We start from the raw sequence: 25,741 nt of genomic DNA, 5'->3' as shown, positions 1-25,741 counted from the left end.
AGTGACAGATTTCTAAACCCACTCCTTTGCCTCCGCAACCAAGTCTTTTGACTTCAAAATTAATGCTTTTAATCAGTATAGATAAACTCACTGTTTGCATATTATTATTGAAGAAAAATGAATTCCAATTGGAGGTAGGAATATTTGGGAAGACTTCACAGGGAATTGAATTTTGAGTTGAACTTTGAAGCATATTCTCATTGTCATCTTGACACCTCAAAGACACTGTCTGTGACGTCATCAACATGGTTACATAAGAACCCCCCCCAAAAAAAGCCTCCTTAGAATAAAAGGACAAACATCACTGGCTTAAGACTCTGGAGGAGGGTAGAGACTGGAGAAGGACTCCACAAATACTGAATTGAAGAAACTGAAAAATATCAGATAGGAAAATTCCATCCCAGACCTGTAGGTCTGTTCTGGTTCCCCTCCCCCCTAACTCAGTCCCATGCAGCTTGGGAGTCATGCAGAGGCAGCAAGGCCTGGGTCCCTCCCACCATGGATAGAGACTATAGAGCAACTCACAGCAGTGAGTTAGAACTCCACACACATCCAAACACAGGGACCTAAGACTGCAGAGACCTAGGGAGGAATACAAGCCACTGAGGAGTATTGCATACAAAAGGACTCCCTGGCGACAGGGGGAGAGACCTTGATAGAAATGCTGGCAAGAACTGCTATGTCCTCACTCAATCCAGTTTCAGTTGGCTGGACAACCTAAAGGCAAAACAGACTTTTCTGAAGCGATCCATCTTTCTGGATTGACCCTATCTGGTTCTCTAGAGTGGGATACACTAATGGGAAAGAACTGGAGGTGGAAAAGCCTCACAGAAAAAAAGAGGGGGGTGGTGGTAAACTGAACTGCTGTAAGGCAGGAAGGGTTCCAGGACTGAAAAGTATAAGAAAAAGGGGGGAGGGGGGCACTGAGTGAGGGGAGAGAATTTAAACAAATCATAAGAACTGGGGAGAAAAATCTGCACAAAAACAAACAAAACAGATCAAGATTCCTGGAAAAGGAACAGAGAAAAGGAAGTGCTCTCCTGGAGATGAAACACTGAAGTGCAATCTTAACAACTGCACTGCAATCCAGAGCAAGAATAAGATGAAGAAGAGTTGAGAAAATCAACAAAGATGGACTATTCTAAAGGTCTATAATAAGTTGGACCAAGTGTCAAAGAAGAACCTCAACAAAAGGCCATCAACAATAAAACTCTAGATAAGAGGAAGAAATGGATCTTCAGAGTTAACTCATCAAGATAATCAGATGCCTGGACATCAACAAAAATTTACAAGCCATGTAAGAAACAGGAAGATATGGCTCAGTTAAGGGAACAAATTAAAACTTCAGGGGAAACTCAGAAGTTGGAACAACTAATCAAAGATGTCCAAACAAATCTCCTAAATCAATTCAAGGAGATGAAGGAAAATATGCATAAAAATATAAAGGATATTAAGAAGACAATGTGTGAGCATAAAGAAGAATTTGAAAGTATAAAAAGTAACAGAGAAATTATGGGAATGAAAGGCACAAAAGTAGGGATTAAAAATATACTAGAGGCATACAATGGCAGATTTGAACAGGCAGAAGAAAGAATCAGCAAACTGGAAGGCAGTAAAATCAAAATCATACACTCAGAAGATAAAAGAATAGAAAAAATTGAGCAGTGTCTCAGGGATTTGAGTGACTGTATGAAATCCAAAGACATAAGCTTCACTGGTATCCCAGAAGAAGAAGAGAAGGGAAAAGGGACAGAAGGAATATTTAAGGAAATAATGGCCCCAAATTTCCCAACTCTTATGAAAGACATAAATATGCATGCCCAAGATGTTCAACTACTACAAACAGAATAAATCCTAATAGACTGTATTAGTTAGATCTCTCTAGGGAAACAGAATCAACAAGAGGTATCTATAAATATAAGATTTTATATGAAAGTGTCTCACACAACTGTGAGTATGCACAAGTCCAAATTCTGTAGGGCAGGCAGCAAACTGGCAACTCCAATGAAGATGTTCAATGAACTCCTCAAGAAATGCTTTGCTGTTTAGCTGAAGAAGTGAAGGTCTTCTATCTGTCTTGCTTAAAAGTATTCAACTGATTGGATTAAATCCAGCTGACTGAATTCTTTCATTGTGGAAGACACGCCCTTTGTTGATGTATTCAGTCACAGCTGCAGCCAACTGACTAATGATTTAATAAACCATCCTTCTGGTTTAATAACAGCCATAAATGTCCTTGAAGTAATGGTTAGGCCAGTGCTTGCTTGATCAGTCACCTGGCCAAGTTGACACATAAACCTAACCATCACAGTCCAACCCTTGTCAACCTGGTAGTCAGACATGTCACCTTAAACCATACTTTATCTCTAAGTAGAGAATAATAACAGACATATATTTTGCCTAACAATACTCTGCTGTCCTGAATACAACTGGAAATGCACGAAATCTCTCCAGAATAGGGTGCAAGTCCTTGGGTGACATTAACTCTCTTAAAATTGATTTCCTTTAACTTAAATACTGTTAGGTCATATAACGGGATAAGACAGAGAAGAAAACAAAGATATTTGCTTTACAAACAAATACAAACATACTCATAACAGAACTAGGAGGAAATATTCATGCCGTCATAGTCCTCATTTCTGTAACTGATCATATGGTTGTAGTTCATATTTATCACTACCTTCTTCTACTACCCATTCCATGCTCCCTTTACCATCAGCAAGTGCTTCAGCTGGCCATGGTTCTTTGGCTGGTGGGTTGACCCAAACCTTCATTCCTGAAGTTTCTTGGCCATTGATAGTCCTGCCTGGATTGGGTTGTTGCAGTTCTCCATTGACTTTAATCACAGGGCATGGTAGTACTAAGAGCCCTAGGGGGTCTCCTGTATTCCAGGAAAACTCTTCTTTACCTCCACTGTGTAGTTGCAGTGGTATTTCCCCTTGATAATCAGAATCAATTACCCCAGCCAGTACAGTAATCCCCTTCTTTGCCTGTTGACTCAGAGGTATAAGAAGCCCAAAGTGGCCAGGTAGCAGTCTTAACTTCCAGTTCAATGGAATTATTGTTGTTTTCCTGGTGGAAGCACTCCTCCTTTTGGAACTAAGACTTGTAGACCAGCAGAGCTAAAGGTTGCAGGGACAGGAAGCAAAAATTTTCCTAGTGGATCACTAGGAGTGTTAGTGAGTGGTGCCACTCCTGTTTCCAACCCTTAATTCCTGGACCCGTGAATCCTGGGTATGGGAGAAACAGCACCATAGAGTGGATGCTGATTCAGAGCATACACAGCCTCCTGGAGAACACTGCCCCAGCCCTGTAAGGTATTGCCACCTAGCTGAGTCTTCAACAGGCCATTCCAGCATTCTATCAACACAGCTGCCTCTGGATGATGGGGAACATGGTAAGACCAGAGAATTCCATGAGCATGTGCTCATTACCTCACTTCCTTTGCTGTGAAGTGGGTTCCTTTGGCAGAAGCAATGCTGTATGGAATACCATGACAGTGCATAAGGCATTCCTTAAGTCCACAGATGGTAGTTTTGGCAGAAGCATTATGTGCAGGGAAGGCAAACCCATATCCAGAGTATGTGTCTATTCCAGTGAGAACAAATTGCTGCCCCTTCCAGGATGGAAGTGGTCCAATGTAATCAACTTGCCACCAGGTAGCAGGCTGACCACCTTGGGGAATGGTGCCATATAGGGGACTGAGTGTGGGTCTCTGCTGCTGGCAGATTGGGCACTCAGCAGTGGCTGTGGCCAGGTCAGCCTTGGTGAATGGAAGTCCATATTGCTGAGCCCATACATAACCTCCATCCCTACCACCATGACCACTTTGTTCATGAGCCCACTGGGCAGCAACAGAAGTGGCTGGGGAAAGAGGCTGACTGGTATCCACCAAACGGGTCATCTTACCCACTTGATTAGTAGAATCTTCCTCTGCTGAAGTCACCCTCTGGTGAGCATTCACAAGGGACACAAATATCTTCATGTTCTCGGCCCACTCACAAATGTCTATCCACATGCCCCTTCCCCAGACTTCTTTGTCACCAATTTTCCTATCATGTTCATTCCAAGTCTGTGACCATCCAGCCAAACCATTAGCAACTGCCCATGAATCAGTATACAAATGCACCTCTGGCCAGCTCTCCTTCCAAGCAAAATGAATAACCAGGTGCATTGCTCAAAGTTCTGCCCACTGGGAGGATTTCCCCTAACCACTGTCCTTCAAGGACATCCCATAAAGGGGCTTCAGTGCTACAGCTGTCCACTTTCAGGTGTTGCCTGTATATCATGCAGAACCATCTGTAAACCAGACCCAAGTTTTCTCTTCCTCAGTCAACTGATTCTAAGGAACTCCCCAAGACGCTATAGCTGTGGGCTGGGAAAGAGAAGGTAAGGTGGAAGGAGTGGGAGCCATGGGCATTTGGGCCACTTCCTCATGTAACTTACTTGTGCCTTCAGGACCCACTCGAGCTCTATCTCATATACACCATTTCCATTTTATGATGGAGTGCTCTGTTCACACCCAACTTTATGGCTTGGTGGGTCAGAAAACACCCAGCTCATGATAGGTAACTCAGGTCTCATGGTAACATGGTGGCCATGGTTAAGCGTCCTGTCTCTACTAAGGCCCAATAGCAGGCCAAAAGCCATTTCTCAAGTGAAAAGTAGTTATCTGCAGAGTATGCTAAGGCTTTACTCCAAAATCCTAAGGGCTTGTGTTGTGATTCTCCTATAGGAGCCTGCCAAAGGCTCCAAACAGCATCTCTATTTGCCACTGACACTTCTAGCATCATTGGATCAGCTGGATCATATGGTCCAAGTGGCAGAGCAGCTTGCACAGCAACCTGGACCTGTCGCAGAGCTTCATTTTGTTCCAGTTCCCTCTCAAAACTGGCTTTTCTGGTCACTCAGTAAATGGGCTGGAGAAGCACACCCAAATGAGGAACATGTTGCCTCCAAAATCCAAAGAGACCAACTAAGCATTGTGCCTCTTTTTTGGTCATGGGTGGGGGGGCAGATGCAACAGCTTATCCTTCACCTTAGAAGGGATATCTCGACAGGACCCACACCACTGGACACCTAGAAATTTTACTGAGGTGGAAGACCCCTGTATTGTTTTTTTTTTTTGGAATTGTCTCCCATTCTCTGACATGCAAATGCCATACCAATAAGTCTAGAGTAGTTGCTATTCCTTGCCCACTAGGTCCAATCAATATGATACCATCAATATAATGGACCAGTGTGATGTCTTGTGAGAGGGAAAAATGATCAAGATCACTGTGGACAGTATTATGACACAGGGCTGGAGAGTTGATACACCCCTAAGGTAGCACAGTGAATGTATACTGCTGGCCTTGCAGCTATTGAGAAAAAAGCATTTGCCAGATCAATAGTTACATACCAGGTGTTGATTTGCTCAAGCAATGATACCACATCTGGAACAGCAGCTGCAATTGGAGTCACCACCTGGTTAAGCTTATGATAATCCACTGTCATCTTCCAAGACCCATCTGTTTTCGGCACAGGCAAAACTGAAGAGTTGAATGGAGAAGTGGTAAGAATCACCACCCCTGCATCCTTCAAGTCCTTACGAGTGGCATTAATCTCTGCAATCCCTCCAGAAATCCGGTATTGCTTCTGATTTACTATTTTGCTAGGCAGGGGCAGTTCTAGCGGCTTCCACTTGGCCTTTCCCACCATAATAGCCCTCACTCCATGAGCCAGGGAACCAATGAGAAAATTCTGGCAGTTGCTGAGTATGTCTATTCCAAAGACGCATTTGGGAACTGGGGAAATTACCACAGAATAAGTCCAGAGGCCCACTGGACCCACTGTGGGACAGACCTGAGCTAAAACTCCATCAATCTCCTGACCTCCTTAAGCCCCAACTCTGACTGGTGGACCAGAGTGACACTTTGGATGTCCTGGAATTAATGCCACTTCTGAACCAGTGTCTAACAATCCCCAAAATATCTGATCATTTCCTTTTCCCCAATGCACAGTTACCTGGTAAAAGGCTGTAGGTTCTCTTGGGGAAGGCTTGGAGGAAGATTAACAGTATAAATTTTTGGCAGTGTAACAGGGTCTTTCCCCAAGGGTACCTGGCCTTTCCCTCATTCAGTGGGCTCTAGATCTGTAAACTCTCAAGTCTGGAAATTGACTAAGGGGTATGACTCTCTGTTTTTGTTATTCAAGGTAGACTTTTGTTCACTTGACCTAGAATTCTTCTGCTTATACAGTTCAAACAAGAATTTGGTAGACTGCCCATCTATTTTACTTATAGGTACTCCATGATCTACTAACCAATGCCATAAGTCTCTGTGGGTCAGATTATTTTGACTGCTGCTTTGAGCCTGTTTTCCATTATGGTAGCCACACCCACCTTGTCTTTGGCGATTAATTGCTGCCACGTGGCTTCTGCTGATTCGGGATCTGATTATCCCCATTGTGTTTAAGGATCCCAGCTCAGTGACAGCAGTTCCCACAGTAATATCCGATCTACAGAAAAGGGAGACTACAGAGCTCTTCAGGGATGATGGAGCCAGTCTCACAAATTTATTCCTCTCAGTCCTGGTAAAAGGTGTGTCCTCTGGACATTCCAGGGTTGTGTGAGCAGGTCTTCCATGATAAATCCACTCTAACATTCCACTCTCTCTAATCCTTTGAATCCCCGCCTCTACATTATACCAGGGCAGTTCTGGCATTTTGACCTTAGGTAATGTCGGCCACCTTTTGATCCATGTTTCAGCCAACCACCCAAACAAACTGTTAACGCCCTTTCTAACCCCTCGAGCTATAACACTGAATTCAGAATCTCTGCTTCCTGGGCCCATATCAGTAAATTCAGCCTGATCCAACTTTATATTCCTTCCACCATTATCCCATACCCTTAATATCCATTCCCGCTATTCCCCTGATTTCTGTCTGTATAAGTTGGAAAACTCATACAGTTCTTTTGGAGTATAGTGTACTTCCTCTGGGTCACACTTTGCACCTCACCCTTCTGGACCTGTTGAGACTTTAGTCTAGTTATAGGTATTGAAGCAAAGACTGGTAGTGGGGGTGGGTCATGAAAAGAATTAGAAGTATCCCTCAAGCCTGAGGTAAACCTCAGGACATTCTGTTGCAGTTTTGTCTCATGAAACAGGATTAATCTCTCCAGACAGAGGAGTGAGGGCTGCTTCCTCAGGGTACGTGAATACAGGTTTAGCAGGTACTGAAGGGTTAATTTCTTTAGGTGGAGGCAGGATGGCAGGTCCCTCAGGGCAGAATGGAGGTTGGGAAGCTGTTTCCTCAAAGCAGGCTGGAGGTTGGGTAGCTGTCTCCTCAGGGCAGACTGAAGGTGGGGGGCTGTTTCCTCAGGACAGGAGACCACTACAGGTATATCTAACAGAGACTCAGCAGAATCCAGGGTTCCAATGCCCTCACTGCCATTACTGCTAATCCATATGTAACCATCACAAGTTTCAGGAGCCCATTCTTTTCTAATCAATGCCTTTACTTTAAAAGCAGATACCCTGCGAGGTTGAGATTTCAGTTTACCTTGTAAATCTACTACTCACAGAATGAAACTCTGGGTCTGGTTTTCAGAAATCTCAAGTCTGTGGCCATTGGAAATAAGATTTTCTTTCAGGGCACACAAAGAAACCTTTACATCCCATATGGCACTTCAGTTTCAAATTTGAAGACTTTAGCTCGTCCTTTCCTCTTATAACTTTATCCAGCATATCTAAGGTTATCCAGCCAACATCATTATACCTCTTAACTCTGCAAAACTCTGTTAAGGTGTCAAAAACACTGTCACCCAAAGCCTTGCTTCGTACAAGAGTATGATTAGGAGAATCAAATGATGATATTTTGCCTATCTCCATTGCCAATTCACACCATAGACTGTCAGTGCCCTGTTGATTATTGGAAATGGAGTCATTAGTGCCTCTGAATCTAATCAGAGTAGAAAATCAATTGTAAAAGTCCATTTTAAGATTCTGTTTCTCAAGAACCACTCCCAGTACCAAGTTATATTAGTTAGGGTTCTCTAAGGAAACAGAATCAACAGAGATATCTATAAATATAAGATTTTATATAAAAGTGTCTCACACAACTGTGAGTATGCACGAGTCCAAATTCCATAGGGCAGGCAGCAAACTGGCAACTCCAGTGAAGATGTTCAATGAACTCCTCAGGAAATGCTTCACTGGTTAGCTGAAGAAGAAGTGAAGGTCCTTTATCTGTCTCGCTTAAAAGTCTTCAACTTATTGGATTAAATCCACCTGACTGAATTCTCTCATTGTGGAAGACATGCCCTTTGTTGATGTATTCAGTTACAGCTGCAGCCAATTGACTGATGACTTAATAAACCATCCTTCTGGTTTAATAACCAGCCACAAATGTCCTTGCAGTAATGGTTAGGCCAGTGCTTGCTTGGCCAGTCACCTGGCCAAAATGACACATGAAACTAACCATCACTTAGACCTACTCCAAGAAACATACTAAACAGAATGTCAAATATCAAAGATAAAGAGAGAACTCTGAATGCAGCAAGAGAAAAGCGATTCATCACATTCAAGGGAATTTCAATGAGACTAAGTGCCAATTTCTCATTGGAAACCATGGAGGGGAGAAGGCAGTGGTATGATATATTTAAGGTACTGAAAGAGAAAAACAGCCAGGCCCAAATTCTTTATCTGGCAAAACTGTCCTTCAAAAATGAGGGAGAGTTTAAAATATTCACAGATAAACAGAAACTGAGAAAGTTCTTCAACAAAAGACCTTCCCTATAAGAATTACTAAAGGGAGTTCTACGGGTTGAAAGGGAAACACAGGAGAGAATGACTTGGAGAGTAGTGTGAAGAAATAAAGACTGTCAGTAAGGGTAACTAAAGAGTAAATATAAAACTCAATAGTACTGTATACTCAATATACAACTCTACTCTTTAATTCATATAAGAATCAGAATACAATTGAACAAGAAAACGGGATATTTCCTAAGAGAAGACATGCAAAATACAAAGTGGTAAAGTGGGATAAAAATAACACAAAGAGGGGAAACTGAGGAATATGGAAGCAGAGAATGTATATGCTATTGAAGCTGAGTTGGTTATCTTATAAAATGAGTAGGTTATAGATGTAGTAACATAAACCCCAGGGTAACACAATGAAAGTATTTACAAAATATACAGAAACAGAAATGAGAAAGGGATTAGTAAGATACATCACAAAAGAGCAAATATACAGAAAAGGAAGTTACAATAAAGGAAAAGAGAGATTAAAAAAAAAAAAGACAAGACATATTAAAACAAAGGAAAAATGGCTGAAGTAAGTATTGCCTTTACAGCAATAACACTGAATATTAATGGATTAAACTCCCCAAGCAAAAGACACAGGTTTGAAGAATGGTTAAAAATGATCCAACTGGAGAACCTAAGATGGCAGCTAGGTGAGACAGGGCAAAAAAAACACCTCTGTGAAAAATACTAGATAAAAACCAAACAGTGACCCAGAACACCAGTTCCAGAGTAGCACCAGCCAGACAAGGTCTGCTAAATCTATAGGGACTGTGCATTTGGTGAAATCAGGAGTCTGCATTCTGAAACGAGTGAGTGAGTCGGCTGAAAGTCCCTCGGCCATGCTGTGGTGTGGGGAAACAGTGGGTTGGTGTTTGGAGACAGACTAGTTCTTTAAAAAAAAAAAAAAAAAAAAAAAAAAGCCTGGGAGCAGCTGCAGATATGACGGGGAGAGCCTCGCAGTGAAGCATGGTGGAAGTGGGTTGGGCTAACACCTAGGTGTCTGGCATAGAGGATACCCCTTCCCACACCTGATGCTGACTGTCTCAGGCCCAGGGGAGCAAAGGGGAGCCAAAGGGAGAAAGGACCGCAGGACTTGCAGCCATCTTCCCCGCAGGTGGAAGATGCTCCTGCCTGGGGCCCAGCCCGCAGCCCAGAGTTGCGCTGGGAAGCCCAGTGTGACGCGGAGTCTTTCCCACAGCACCGCACACACGCCACAGTGTCGGCTGTGGACAGTAGCCTTTAATACACCCATGGCTGACTGTCCTGGAGCTGGGAGTGTGGTGCTGTGTGGAAAGGGGGAAATTAACGCTCCCCAGTCAACCGTCTTTGAAGCCGGCTGGGAACGCCCCTGCATGGCCGGGCATCCCAGGGCTTCCCTGGAGGCCGGCGCACACTTGTGACGTGACACGGCCCTCCCTCAGCAGAAGTCCTGGAAGAGAACAGCAGAGAAGGGGGAACCAATAGGAAATCCCAGGGAACCTACGCCAATGCCAAGGACTTGTGGGTCAGTGGCAGAGAACAGCCTTAAATTTCCAGGAACACCTGGGAGGTTTGATTATTAAAGCTGCCCTTCCTCTCTAACTTCTCAGACACATGCCCCTCATTCAGGGTGGACAGCACTGACAACACACCCAAATTAAGTGCACCAGTTGGACCCCACAGAGTCAGATCCCCACACACCACAAAGACAAAGTTGGGGAGAACTGACTTGAGGGGAATAGGTGACTCATGGACACCATCTGCTGGTTAGATAAAGTGTACGTCACCAAGCTGCAGTTCTGACATATTAGAGATCAAATAAAGCAAATGCCAAGAGGCCAAAAACAACAGAAAATCTTAAAGCATATGATAAAACCAGATGATATGGAGAACCCAAACCCAAACACCCAAATAAAAAGATCAGAAGACACACAGTACTTGGCACAATTAATCAAAGAACTACAGACAGGCAAATGAGAGCATGGCACAGGATATAAAGGACATGAAGAAGAGCATGGCACAGGATATAAAAGACATAAAGAAGAAGCTAGAAGAGCATAAAGAAGAAATTGCAAGAGTAAATAAAAAAATTGAAGAGCTTATGGAAATTAAAGGAACTGTAGGCCAAATTAAAAAGACTCTGGATACTCATAATACAAGATTAGAGAAAGCTGAACAACTCAGTCTCCTCGAGGACCACAGAACAGAAAATGAAAGAACAAAAGAAAGAATGGGGAAAAAAATCGAAAAAATTGAAATGGATCTTAGGGATATGATAGATAAAATAAAATGTCCAAATTTAAGACTCATTGGTGTCCCAGAAGGGGAAGAGAAGGGTAAAGGTCTAGAAAGAGTATTCAAAGAAATTGTTGGGGAAAACTTCCGAAACCTTCTACACAATATAAATACACAAAGCATAAATCCCCAGAGAACTCCAAATAGAATAAATCCAAATAAACCTACTCCAAGACATTCTGATCAGACTGTCAAGTACTGAAGAGAAGGAGCAAGTTCTGAAAGCAGAAAGAGAAAAGCAATTCACCACACACAAAGGAAACAACATAACACTAAGTAGTGACTACTCAGTGGCCATGATGAGAGAAAAATTTCCAACCAAAAATACTTTATCCAGCAAAACTCTCCTTCAAATTTGAGGGAGGGCTTAAATTTTTCACAGACAAACAAATGCTGAGAGATTTTGCTAATAAAAGACCTGCCCTACTTTAGATACTAAAGGAAGCCCTACCGACAGAGAAACAAAGAAAGGAGAGAGAGATATAGAAAATTTTAACAGACATATATAGAATATTACATCCCAAGTCACTGGGACACACATTCTTCTCTAGTGATCACAGATCCTTCTCCAGAATGGACCATATGCTGGGACATAAAAACAAGCCGCAATAAATTTAAAAAAAAAAATGAATTTGTTCAAAGCACATTCTCTGACCACAATGGAATACAAATAGAAGTCAATAACCATCAGAGACTTGGAGAATTCACAAACACCTGGAGGATAAACATGAGGGGGAGATAAAAACATTCCTGGATAATTAAAAGCTGAGGGACTTCATCATCAGTAATCAGTCCTATAAGAAATGCTAAAGGGAGTTGAGCAGGCTGAAAGGAAGGAACACTAAACAATTGACTGAAACTACATGAAGAAATAAAGATTTCCAGTAAAGATCACATGGTAAATATAAATACCAATACTACTGTATTTTTGATTTATAACTCCACTAGTTACTTCCTACAGGATCTAAAATACATAAACTCTAATGACAAATCAGTGGTTTTGGACTCAATGTAAAATACGTAATTTTTGACAAGAACTACATAAAGGTGGGGGAATGATGGAGTATAGGAACACAGTTTATGTGTCATATGGAAGTTAAGTTAGTATCAAAGAAAAACAAGATTGCTATAGATTTAAGATGCTAAATTTAAGCCCCACGGTAAACACAAAGAAAGTATCAGAGAATATGACCATAGAGATGAAAAGTAGAGTAGGGGTTCTGAGAAGTGGGGGAAAGGGCAATGCGGAGTTAAGAAATGAGAGTAGGGTTTCTGTTTGGGGTGAAGGGAAAATTCTAGAAATGGATGGTGGGAAGGTGATAGCATTGCACCATTCTAAATGTGATTAATCCCACTAATGGAATGCTAGGGAGGGGGTGGAATGGGAAGATTTAGGCTATATATATGTTTCCAAAATTGAAAAAAAAAAAAAGTCTAAATAGATGACAATTAAATGCCAAAGATGATCCTGGATGGGATCTGAGGATGGAGGAGAGGAGGCTCAAAGGGACACAGATGGGACACACACACACACAAAAAAAAGGAAATACAGAATGTAAGCTTTGTATCAATGTTGAATTTCTCGAACTTCTTAACTACACTTAATGAGATTGCATAAAAGAATGTTCTTGTCCATGGGAAAGGTATATGTGAATTATATTGTTTGTTCAAAGATATGTGTAGCTTGCTCTCACATGTTCAGAGAACAGAGCAATAGATGATGGCTCATAGGGAGGGAGGGAGGGAGGGAGAGAGGTAGGGAAAGAAAGAAATGGTGGTGTGACAGAATGTTAAAGGTGGTGGATCAGGATATTGGGGGAGGGGGGTCGGGATATGATAGAGTTCTATGTATGGGGTTTGTACTGTTTTTGCAACTCTTCCTGTAAGATTGAATTCATTTCAAAATAAAATTTATTAAATTAAAAAAAAATGATCCAACTATATGTTATTTACAGGAGACTTACCTTAGACCCAAAGACACAAATAGGTTAAAAGTGAAAGGATTAAAAAAGATTCCATGCAAATAGTAACCAAAAAAGAGCTGAGGTAGCTATACTAATATTGGACAAAGTAGATTATGAGTCAAAGCAGTTATAAGAGACAAAGAAGGACACTATATTTTAATAAAAGGGGTGATCTACCAAGAAGAAATAACCACCATAAATATTTATACACCTAACCATGGTGTTCCAAAATACATGAGGCAAACGCTGGCAAAACTGAAGGGGGAAATAAACACCTCTACAATAATAGGTGGAGACTTCAATATATAACTCACATCAATAGACAGAACATCTAGATAGAAGATCAATAAGGAAACAAAGACCTTGAATAGTAAGATAAATGAACCAGAGCTAAAAGACTTATAAAGAACCTTGCACTCTAAAACAGCAGCATATACATTCTTCTCAAGTGCAGGTAGATCATTCTCCAGGATAGACCACATGTTGGGTCATAACACAAGTCTCAGTAAACTTAGAAAGTTTGAAATCATATAAAACATATTCTTTGACCATAATGGAATGAAGCTGGAAATCAATAATAAGCAGAGAACTGGAAAATCCACAAATAAATGGAAGTTCACTCTCTTAAACAATCAGTGGGTCAAGGAAGAAATTGAAAGGGAAAACAGTAAATATCTTGAGATGAATGAAAATGAGAACCCAACATATCAAAACTTACAGGATGCAGTGAAGGCAGTGTTGAAAGGGAAATTTGTAGCCCTAAACACTTACATTAAAAAAAAAGAGAAAGAGCTAAAATCTAAGACCTAACTGCACACGTGGAAGAAGTAGAAAAAGAACAGTCAACTAACCCCCAAAGAAAGCAGAAGGAAAGAAATAACAAAGATTAGAGCAGAAATAAGTGAAATTGAGAATAAAAAAGCAATAGAGACACTAAACAAAACCAAAAGTTTGTTTCGAAAAGAACAATACAATTGACCAACCCTTAGCTAGACTTACAAAGATAAAAAGAGAGAAGATGCAAATAAATAAAATCAGAAATGAGAAGGAGGACACTGCTATTGACCCCACAGAAATAAAAAGATTCATCAGAGGATACTATGAACAACTTTATGCCAACATATTAGACAACCTAGATGAAATGGACCAATTCCTAGAAATACACAGCCTACACTGACTCTAGAAGAAACAGAAGATCTCAACAGACCAATTAGAAGAGATTGAATCAGTCATCAAACTCTCCCAACAAAGAAAAACCCAAGACCAGATGGCTTTACAGGTTAATTCTACCAATCATTCCAAGAAGAATTAATACAATCCTGCTCAAACTCTTCCAAAAAATTGAAGAGGAAACACCACCTGCATTCTATGAGGCCCACATCACCCTAATACCAAAGCCAGATAAAGATAATATAAGAAAATTACGGACCAATTTCTCTTACAAATATAAGATGCAAAAATCCTCAAAAATACTTGCAGACTGAATCCAGAACACATCAAAAGAATTATACACCATGATCAAGTGGCTTTTATCCTAGGTATGTAAGAGTAGTTCAAATAAGAAAATCAATTAACATAATACACAACATCAACAAAATGAAGGGAAAAAAAACCCACATGATCAACTTAATTAACTCAGAAAAGGCATCTGAAAAAATTCAGCATCCTTTCTTGGTAAACTTGTTACACAATCTAAGTCCCAGTTTCATACAAATGAGGGATATTTAATATATCATAGGTTGTTCTGAGAAATCAAAATGATACATAAATCACCTGGAACAGTTCTTAACATAGAAAGGGTTATCAATATCAGCTATTACTATTTTTATTGTCTTAACCATTATGCTGAACCATCTTCTAGAACTACCACAATTTTTTCTTTAGTTACTCATGATATCCATGTTTATCCATTGGCCATTTTGAAGAATGTTTTAAATTTCCAATATACTTTTCATTTTTCTCTTTGGTATTAATGTCTAATTTACTTGCTTGGAGGTTAGAAATCAAAGTCTACATAATACCATTTGAAATTTTTGAGATTGCCTTATGGTTTTGTACATGAACAATTTTGAACTGTGTCCTGTTTATAAGATCCAGAACTCTGTATTTATCTTTTAGACCATAATTGTTAATTCTGAAGTTGAAATCTTTTTCATTTTGTTTTGTTTTGTTTTGTCTGAACGACATAACAATAATTGAGATAAGTGGCTTTAATTTGCATTTCCCTACTATTTAATGATGGTGATTAAATGTTCACATAATTATTTGCCACCTATATATCTTCTTTAGTGAAGTGTTCAAATCTTTTGTCTTCTTAATATTGAATTGTAATAGTTCTTTACGTATTCTAAATACAAGTCCTTTATCAGATTTATGTTTTGTGAGTACTTGCTCCCAATAGGTTGCCAATCTTGTGATTTTAACAGTTTTCTTGAACAGATTTTAATTTTGATGTACAATTTGTCAATTCTTTTATGACTTCAGGTTTTTGTATTCCAAGAAATCTTGGCAAAATCCAAAGTAAAAGAGACTTTTTCCGATGTTTTCTTCTAGAAGTTTTATATGTTATAGCTCTCTCAATTACTTCTATGATGAATTTTGAGTTAACTTTGTATATGGTGTAACATCAGGGTTGAGGTTCATTTTTTTGCGTATATATTACCAATTGTTCTAGAACCATTTGTTGAAAATCAATTGACCATATATGTGTGTGTCTGTTTCTGGATTTACCATTCTGTTTGATTGATATTTATATCTATCCATATTATGCCAACACTACACTGACTGCATTAGTGTAGCTTTGTAGTTAGTTCTGTAATCAGCACGAGTGCCTCCAACTTTGTTTTTCCTTTTCCAAAATGGTTTTAGCTATTTTGTAACCTGGATTTCCATTTAAATTTTAGAATCACCTTGCCAAACTCTACAAAAAAGGCCTGATGTGATTTTGACTGAAATGATGTTGAAACTATAGATACATTTGTTAAAAATTGACATTTAAAAATATTCTCTCAATCCATGAACATAGTAAATGTGTAATTTATCACTATAAAATTAATAAACATTTAATGTAATTATTAACATGGTGGGTTTAAACCCACCATATACCCTTGTTCCATCTGTTCTCTGTATCAGTAACAAAACCATAGTAAAGATTAAAATTGTATTTTCTCATTTGCTTTGAAAACAAAGACATAATAGTGCTTTTAAAAAGAAAATAAGAGAATACTTACTTTTATGGGCTTCACCATTTGCAACGTAGATGAATCCATCCACAACTTCACATACTTTCTGAATTTGTGGAATCACACTATACCGGCTTCCTTGTTGATCATCCCCTTCATTCTGTAGACTGAATATCTTGTTAACTGCACTTGTATGCTCTTCCCTTGCTCTATCTCTTTCTTTTCTATAAGAAAAGTGTAAATATAAAACATAACAGACACTAAACAGGCGCTATTCCCCTTAATATTTCCAAGTTCTGATGGTCTCAGGCAGGCCCCTAAGCAGGTAGCCTTACCTGGTAGTTGAATATAATATCAGGATGTTGAATTTATGTTGGTTGCTGAACTGAAAACTGACTCCTGATCCAATACCTAAAGGAGAAAAGTACAATATCAAAACAAGTCCTTAATACAGACAACAAAAGATCAGATTGCAAAAACCCAGTGAAAATAAAAAGAGCAAAGAAAAAAAAATCCTTCTATTACAAATTATATATAGCTTTGGAAAAGAATGCAATGTGTGTGATAAAGAAAAAATGTTGTATGCAATTTTAATTCACATAGCAATTAAAAATATGAATAGAGAACAAAGAACTGCTAGTTTTAAGATTTTTTATATCATCATCACTAACACTGTATCAGCAGCAACTGTATTCTAATAGCTACTAGTATTTATCCTCAAAACTAAGGCTTACTTTCTTATTTTTATGTTTCTTATTAGTCTTACAATCATGAATATACATTCAATAAAATAGCTTTTTTCCCTCTGAAAAGATGTTTTTAAATTGATAGTCACCAATAGTACCTTAGAAAGTTGAAGAAATAGAGCAGATACGGAAATTTAGAATTAGACAGACTTGGACTAGAATCTTGACTTTGCTACTTAACTAGCCATGAATTTGTAAGCCTCAGTTTCAACATCCAAAAAAGAAATAATGCATACTTCTTAGGGTTACTGCAAGGATTAAATGAGATAATATATGTAAAACTCCTAGTACAAAGACTGGTAAATAACAGGGGCTAAATATTAGCATCTTACTACTTAAATTTGAATCTTTCAACACTATTTGTCCTTTCTTAATCTCTTCCCTCCTTTGGCTCTGTTAACACTTGGGGGATGTAGTTCTCCTCTTGCCTCCTAGAAAGACCCTTCCAGACATTCATGGTTCTATTTCTTCTTCTTGCTGCATAAATATCCTCTTATATCTGTCTACTTCTCTCCATTCTTAGTCCAAATTACCATCACCTCTCACCTAGACTTCTGCAACCACTTCTAATAAGGCTCCTATATCCACTCTCACTCCCTATTATACATTCTTCTGACAGTAGCTAGAGAGAATGTTTAAAAATGCCTATCTACTTAAGTCTCTTCTCTTCTTAAAATCCTTCAAACCCACTGCTGTTGATATAAAGAAACAAAAACTTAATATTATCTGGTCCCTAATTAGCTCATTAGAAACAACTCCAGACTTTCACACCCTAAGCCCTGCATTATAAAAAATCTAGTTGTTTAAATACATCATACATGTCATCCCATATCACCAGCTCAGGAAACAAACATATAGAGATCTTGGTTGCTCGGAATGTCACCATCACAGGCCAAGTGACCCTAGTCCTCTGGTCACCACATTTTGTGCACAAACACCCCCAAAAGATCATAAAAACAAAATATACTATGTCTCTGATCCTTATTTTCATGAGCTTAATTCCCAGAGATTGCCCCCTTAACATATCTATCCTCAGCCCAACAAGGTCCCCATACTATCAGGCACTTCCTTGCTCCAACATTTCATTCTTCCCTGACACTGAAGGATCTGGGGCATAATTAGATGGACATTTTTTAACAGTCACTCCAGCTACTGTCTAGAGATGGAATTTCCATTTCACAATCAGCAAATCTCCCCATATCCTCAACCGCTTCATGAAGTGTTCCTTCTTTCCTATGACCTTACCTGAAAAAATGACCTGCCCCTAGGATGTTGCTTCTCTTGCAGCAAACTTGCAAGTAGTAAAGTTGCTTATTCTCTTACACTTCAGATTAATGAGGTGGGGTTAGTGTTTTCTTTACTCCCCAACCTTCTTTAAAAACTCCATTTCTTTGAAAAACACAACATTGACCTATAACACCATCTCTCCTTCCTTGACATTATTTATGAATCTCCTTTTGACCATCTCTTCCCTAAACATTACTTGAAGACTTCAGCACCTGGCTACAGTCTTACTCTCCACCCTAGGGAACCACTAAGTCCATGTGGACTCCATATGACTCTATTTCTTACCCAGATCTTGCTCTTGACATCTGGATCCATAAAGTAATATATAAAGTCATTCACTAACTCCACAAATATATATTGGGAGTTTAATATGTACCTGGCACCACAAATACAACTAAGAATAAAGCTGACAAGATTCCTGCCCTGCTGGAGCTTCCATTCAAGTGGATTTTTTTTTTTTAGTAGGCATCCCTTCTTTGATATCCCACAGATTTATAAAAGAGAACATAATTCCAAACAGTTTTCACTCTCCCTATACAGATCACAACTCTCTTCCTTTTCTCCACATCCCTCCCCTCCTCAAAAAAAGGTTCACTTCCTCCTCATGTGATTCCTTATCCCAATAGATGGCACTATCATCCAACAGGAAACCCAAACCAGAAACCAAGAGTCATCCTCATTACTAATACACATTCAGTCAATTCTATATCCATAGCACTCATTCTCTCCTCTCCTTTACCACTAACCTGGATGCTCTACTCATATTTTTATCATGATATCATAGTAGCTTCTCTGTGCCTTTAATCCCTTCTAATTCATTCTTTACTCGGTAGCCAGAGTAATCTTTCTAAAATGTACTCCTGATCATTCCATTTCCCTGCTTAAAATCCTTCAGCACTTCTCAAATGCTTAAGCATGGCATATAAGTTGTCTTTCTTGTCACAGAGAACTACCCCAAATGTGTCAGGCACACCTTGACCCTTGTGCTTTTGCAAATATAGTTCTCATTGCCTAGGATACTTTTTTAAAGGCTTATTCCTACTTATCCTAATGGCTTGTGAGACATCATCTTCACTCTGGAGCCTTCTTCACCTCTTCACCTCTACTTTTCTACCCAGTAACTAAGTACATCATTTTCTAATTACTTGTATACTTGTCTATCTCCTCACCTTAACCAAGGATCTTTATGGCTCACAGATGTTTTTTTGTTATTGTTTTAAATCACCTAGCATCTATTAGCTATTCTCAATAAGTGAATAAAGAATAAACTGGATTATATTGTTATTTACATTCTATTATACATCCTGCCTTGCAAACTATATGGTTTTCTTCAAAGAAAGAGGGTGATGATATAGCTCTTTATTGATATTCCAATATATATCAAAGTACTTTACACATAATAGATGCTGAATGATTTTTGCTGATAACATTCTTTTGAAAATATTGTAAAATACATATGATATCCACTGTACGAATAAAACATAATTTACTTTCACGTAATCTTAAATTCTAGATTATACAAATTTGAGGAATAATGAATAAGATTACCTTATTTGCTTATTAACTATAAGTAAATTAATTCTTTCAGTCCATTGGGACTTAGGGGTTCCCATCCACCAAATTACTATATTTCATTACATCAATTAATCAATTTACAAATGAATTATTCTCTATTCAACATTAGTGACAAGCTCAAAGTGTTTGAATTATCATGTACTGTAGACTAACATGAAAATTACCGTCAATTTGCCTCTGAGGCAAACCAGCTGTTGGGCAAAGTTCCTCAGAAGACATCAAGCTCAACACCAAAGATGTATTCAATTCTTCCAAACCTGGTCCAAACATAGCAAATCGTGGTTCATTCTGAATGATCAGTGAGTGCAAAAAAGAGGTGACAGCGCCATACACAGGACGGCTGGATTTTGAGGATCTTCTTCTATGTGGACAACACATTTTATAGCTGTACAAAATTGTCATAATTAGAAAATTAACATAGAAAAAAACTCATTTATCCAGTTATTCATTCAACAATATATAATTAATTGAGTACCTGCTAGACACAAGAGATACAATGATTATATAGCTCCAATCTTCAAGAAGCACAGTGGAGGACAGAAAGAAACCACTATAAATTGTTTACTGAGTGCCAAGAGAGTAAAAAGCCCAAGGTGCTGTGGGAGTGGTCCAGAAGGTAAAGAAGTCTTCCCCAGAAAGTGGTAACTTACTTTCTCATCTTTCGTTTAAATTTAGATTCTCTCATGGAACACTTGGTCTAACACTTGTTTCAATGGTTAAAATTCCCTACATAGAACACTGGTTCTCAACCTAGGGTGATTTTGCTCCCCAGGAAATGTGTGGCAATGTATGGAGACAGTTTTAGTTTTTGTATCGGGGAGGAGGTGTGGTACTACTGATCTAGTAGGTAGAGGCCAGGGATGCTGCTAAACATCTTACAATGCACAGGAAAGCCTTCCCCAACAAAGAATTAGCCAGTCCAAAATGTCAGGAATGCCAAGATTGAGAAACCCTACATTAAAGATAAACTGTACAGAGAGTTATTATACAAGTCCCTATAAAAAACAAAAATATAAAATTACCAAGACCATCAATATAATCAAATTTCTTAGGTACTCCTATTGATGGCCTAAAATTTAAAAGTTCAGAGATTGTTTAATATATAGGGAGACTCTAATGTTCCTTAAGAATAACCTAACAAACTAAGAATCATGTGAAAGAGCTCTAACTCTTTAAACTAGCTATGTCTATGTTTTATCAAAAGTTAAAAGGAAGTTACTCAAATCAAAATAAACGTAAATTACCAGGAGACAGAAAGAGGTTAGAGAATGGGCCGATGATGCTTAATGTATACAGAATTTTTAATAAAGTTGATTGTAAATGTTAGGAAATGGATAGAGGTGATGGTAGCACAAGCTGCAAATGTAACTAACAGTGCTGACTGAAAGGGTAAGTCTAGGGTTGTGTATGTCATTAGAAGGAAAGCTAGAGGATAAAACATGGGACTGTATAAAATAGCAAAACCTGTTGTGGACGATGACTGTGGTTAATTGTAAGAAATATAAGAAAGTTTTTATATGAACTACAACAAATGTACATCACTATTACAAGCTGTTAATAATAGGATGGTATATGGGAAAAAATACAATTAATGTGAACTAAGGACTATTTTAACAGTAACACTGCAATATTCTTTCATCAATTGTAACAAAGGTACTATACCAAAGCTAAGCATCAGTAATAGGAGGGTATAAAGGGTATGGGATTTTCTTTTTTTTCATAGCAATGAGAATGTTTTCAAATTGATTGTGGTGATGAATGCAAAACTCTGATTATACCAAGAGTCACTGATTGCACACTTTGGATAGATTGCATGGTATGTGAATAAAACTGTTAAAAAATAAATAAACAGAATCTAAAGTCCTTTTGCTAAATCCAAGCTGGTTAATACAATGGCTAACCTAACAAAAAATCATTTTTATTTAGGAAACTTGTAATTTAGAAAGAGAAAAAAACATCTTTGGAGCTAGGTAGACCTGGCCCAGCTTTACCACCTTAATTAGTTGTGTAAGTCACATATAGTCTGAACTTTAGTTTCTTCATCTGCAATAGTAGAGCAATATCAACCAATTCAGACTTGTAAGGATTAGAAATAGCTTATATGATTATAAATAGTAGTATTTATAATTATCACTATTCCTTGGGGGAAATCTGTTTCTAAAGCATCAGATATACCTAATGAAATGTTTGGTTGTGGGGTGTCACAGAAGTAACACCCAGAAAGTAAGGGTACACTGGCATTGTTGAGATTTTATAAAACACATCGTGTACATTTTAATCAAGTAGTGTTCCAAGACTTGATGTAATGGCAATAAGGAATGACATAAAAATAAGAAAAGGTTCTGAATAACTTAAATAAAATAGGAAAAAAAATCCTGTATGTAGCTACTGAATGTAGCACAGCAAAAAAATTCTTACCTAAAGCATAAATATTCTTTTAATTTTATTTGCAATGCCTCAAATTTGGGGTTTTTAATAAAGCAGGTTATAAGCAAGTCCAGTGATACTACATATCTCTGAGGTAGCATCATGTACCCTCTCTGAATCTCAATTCCACACCATAAAACAAGAATACCTCCTTATTGCATAGGGATTAAATGAGTAAATATATACAAAGCATCCCTCATAAAACCTAATACACTGCAGATACTCAATAATATTAACTCTCTCTCATCTACTTGTTGTTTGAAAATGTCAATGCTTTTGGGTAATAACAAAATCTCATTTCTTAGAGCCTGGAGAATTGTTTTCTTCCTGCAAAAGAATTGCTCTCTGATTTCTGGTCATTCCTTTTCTGTATATAGAAAAAGTGTTTACTGTTTAATAAAAAGACAAATGTTTCAAAGATAATGAAAATTATAAGAAGTTTTTACTTCTTGCCATCTGTGCTACCATACATTACAAGCTGAAAGGATCCTCTAAAGGAAGTCATTTAACTCAACTCACTATTTTTATAAGAGGACTCAGGCAGACCCCAAATCCAGGAAGTTAGTAGTATGGGGACTAACTTAGATTATTGACAGTACAGTAAAATTTAATGTCTCCTTTTTAATTCTTAAAGCTAGATACTTACACTGCCATATAGTCAAACAGTGCACCATCAGTGACCGCAGATACAGGCTTTTTTAAGATTTCTAAATCCGGAAGAGACTTCCAATCAACAGAATTCCAAGAAGGAAGATCCCGCAACAGGAAGTATCTCCACAGAATCGGATCTCGTACAGTTTCATTCCAATAATGATTTGTACTTCCCAACTGACAAAGATCATGGGGTGAAAGAAATGACAAAATATACAGCTGTACATCAATCTGAAACAAAAAGAGGCAATAGGTAGGGAGACAGGATAAATAATTTACCCTGGAAAACTGTTTTTAATGATAAATCATAAAATTTACCAAGAATTACTGTTACACCAAATAACCAAGGGTCAGCCGAACAGTTGGGCTTTTAAATAATTAAAGCTATCAATCTGAAGTTATTTTCCTGCCATTAGGAAAGAATGATAAGGAACATAATTTCTGACACACTCAAACATTCCTGAAAACTCAACCACTGTCCTGCTACTTTTTCAAGCAGAATAACCAGTTCCTTTAATTTTTATTTTCACACACATTTATTTGAATTAATTACTTAAGGAAGAATAAACAGTCTCAAGTGGGCAAATTTCTGATTTTATCACTATATCAATTCAAAGAGTGGAAATTTGCCATCTGTGTTCTTCTACATAATCAGTTAAATTGTTTCAAACAACCTCTGTAAGGGGGAGGACTTTGGATGCATTCTAAACCTGAAATTTCCAACTCCTCATGGACGTCAGAGAAAGGTGTCAGTAAGTCCAGATAAGATACGGAATTCAAATAATTCATAAGAATTTCTTCTCGCACATGTATAATCCGTGCGGCCTGTTGAATCCTGAGGCACTTGTAATTCATTTCTTTTCAATTAAGTACCAGTTTTGTTACTTCAAATATATGGTAAGTGACAACAATAATAGTCGAATGTCTGAACGATATCCACAGAGAGGGTTTGGGGTGACGCCCCGCCCCTGGTCCAGTGTTTTTATACACCGCGCCTAAAATGAAAGACGCTGAGAAGACAGATGCTGGATGCTTTCCCAAGCTGATCAGAAAGTCTGGGAATGGCTCCCTTATTTCCTTAACCTCTAGTCCTATATGCCTGCTTTTTTGGGGTAGAAAACCGGAGGGTGATCTGGCTAGTCACACGAGAGTGCCCCAGAAGGTGTGTTTATCTGCAACCTTCAGCCCCGGGCTCCGGAGCATTAGGGGTCAAAGCCACAGCGTTTCTGGTCAACACTTGTTTCTAAGTGATGACATTGCCCATAATGGCAGCAGGGACGGGGCCAGACGCAGGCTGGGACGCGGGGAGAGTCCCCAGAGCTCCCAGGCCTTTAGGGTGGCCGTCCCCTCCCGGCCGCGCCCCGCGGCCCTCCCGGGCGGGTGGCTGACGCTCACCGGCAGCCGCATTAGGGTGCTGGCCTCCTCATCCACCTCCTCCTGGGATGTCGCCGGCGCCGCCCTTTCCTTGCCCACGGACTGCCAAAAGTTCCTCCAGCCACTGAGGATGGCCGCCTCCAGACGGCCCCAGTCACTGTGGGGCGGCGGCGGGGAGCTGCCTCCGCTGCGCAACTCGCTTCCCGCCATGGCCGCCAGCCGCGCGCGTGACGCGACCGCAGAGTGACGCCGCGTGTCCGCCTTCCTGCCTCGGGTCCGCCTCCAGCCTTGGGTCCGCCCGGCATGCGGTTCCGCCTCTCGCCACCCGACGCTTTCCGTGAGGATCTGCCTCTCGCCGCGGACGTGGGGTTAGACCAGCGAAGCCGAGAAGCGAGAAAGGATGTGGCCCAACTGAAGTGGTTCTGAACCCAGCTTGAATACCCCAACAATCACTGTCCTTTTCTCTTCTGGCCTTAACCTCAGTCACGCTAACCTCACCCATTGCTATAAAATTTCCTGCCGCTTTATAGTTTCCTCAATTCACTCAAGTTATTCCATTTGTCTGGAACCCTTTTCCACTTCCTCATTTTATTGATAGTTCCCTTCCACCATCTTGGGCTTAATTAACCACCTGCTTCCTTCTCAGCATTGCCATAGTATGTACTAGTTTTGGGGGAATTTTTCCAATCCCAATTTACCATTTATTTTCTTGGGGATTAGCAAAAACTGGACTAGAGAAGGGGTCAGGAGCCCCATCATAAAGGATCTTATGCCAAAATGAGCCTGCATCCACTATATAAAAACATATGTATATTTAAAAATTGCTGAGCGTATGTACCTCATAAAAGGGCACCAAAAGGCAGCTAGAATAAGAAGAGAAACCAGATATGGTATTATTGAAATCCCACCAATGAGTTTCTATTAAAACAGATGTCCATTCTATTCACTTTGTTAGGACTTACTTTTAAAAGGGCTTCAAGAAACTATGAAGATCAGAGGTCACATTAAGGTAATTTATTATATAGAACTAGGTATGGCCTCTGTAAGAGGATGTACACAAATAACTTATTTAGTACTATGTGCCAGTTAGTTTCAAATAGATTACTTCATTTATTCTAATCCAAAGAACACTCTCCTCCAAAACTCAATCTGCATGCTTAAAGAAATACTTCTATTTAATGCTATCTTAATTTAAAATCTCTAAAATGACTCAATAAAGAGCAAGACAGCATTATCTATTATTCCAGGCAGTAGGAAAAATGCATCCTAATAAAAAAATCCAGTGGTTTTAAAATTCCTTTCTTAAGAATGGTTATATATTTCTGCAATACCTGATTTAAACACATTTTCAACAAATAATTGCTTACAATATCTAGGACATGCAGTCATCCATCCTTTCTGTGAAGACAGTCAAATATGGAAATACTAGATTTCACAACCTCTGCCCACCATTGTTTTATTACCTCAGTTGTCAA

General features: G+C 39.1%; 1 protein-coding gene across 2 annotated transcripts in view; it reads right to left on the bottom strand.

The window, feature by feature from the left end:
• Positions 1-24,504, bottom strand: part of FBXO4 (F-box protein 4) — a 30,362-nt gene extending 5,858 nt beyond the window's left edge. For both annotated transcript variants that reach the window (XM_037798971.1, XM_037798972.1), the window contains exons 1-5: positions 24,288-24,504; positions 22,888-23,123; positions 19,979-20,199; positions 16,542-16,617; positions 16,255-16,430 (exon numbers count right to left, since the gene is read on the bottom strand). In XM_037798971.1, the coding sequence (XP_037654899.1) occupies positions 16,255-16,430; positions 16,542-16,617; positions 19,979-20,199; positions 22,888-23,123; positions 24,288-24,476 (898 nt within the window). In that variant the 5' untranslated portion in view covers positions 24,477-24,504. The remainder of the gene's footprint in view (positions 1-16,254; positions 16,431-16,541; positions 16,618-19,978; positions 20,200-22,887; positions 23,124-24,287) is intronic.
• Positions 24,505-25,741: the final 1,237 nt, after the last annotated feature.

Source organism: Choloepus didactylus, chromosome 11, assembly GCF_015220235.1.
Source record: "Choloepus didactylus isolate mChoDid1 chromosome 11, mChoDid1.pri, whole genome shotgun sequence".
In the NCBI taxonomy this organism is placed as follows: Eukaryota; Metazoa; Chordata; class Mammalia; order Pilosa; family Megalonychidae; genus Choloepus; species Choloepus didactylus.
This window is presented reverse-complemented; position numbering and strand designations above follow the sequence as displayed.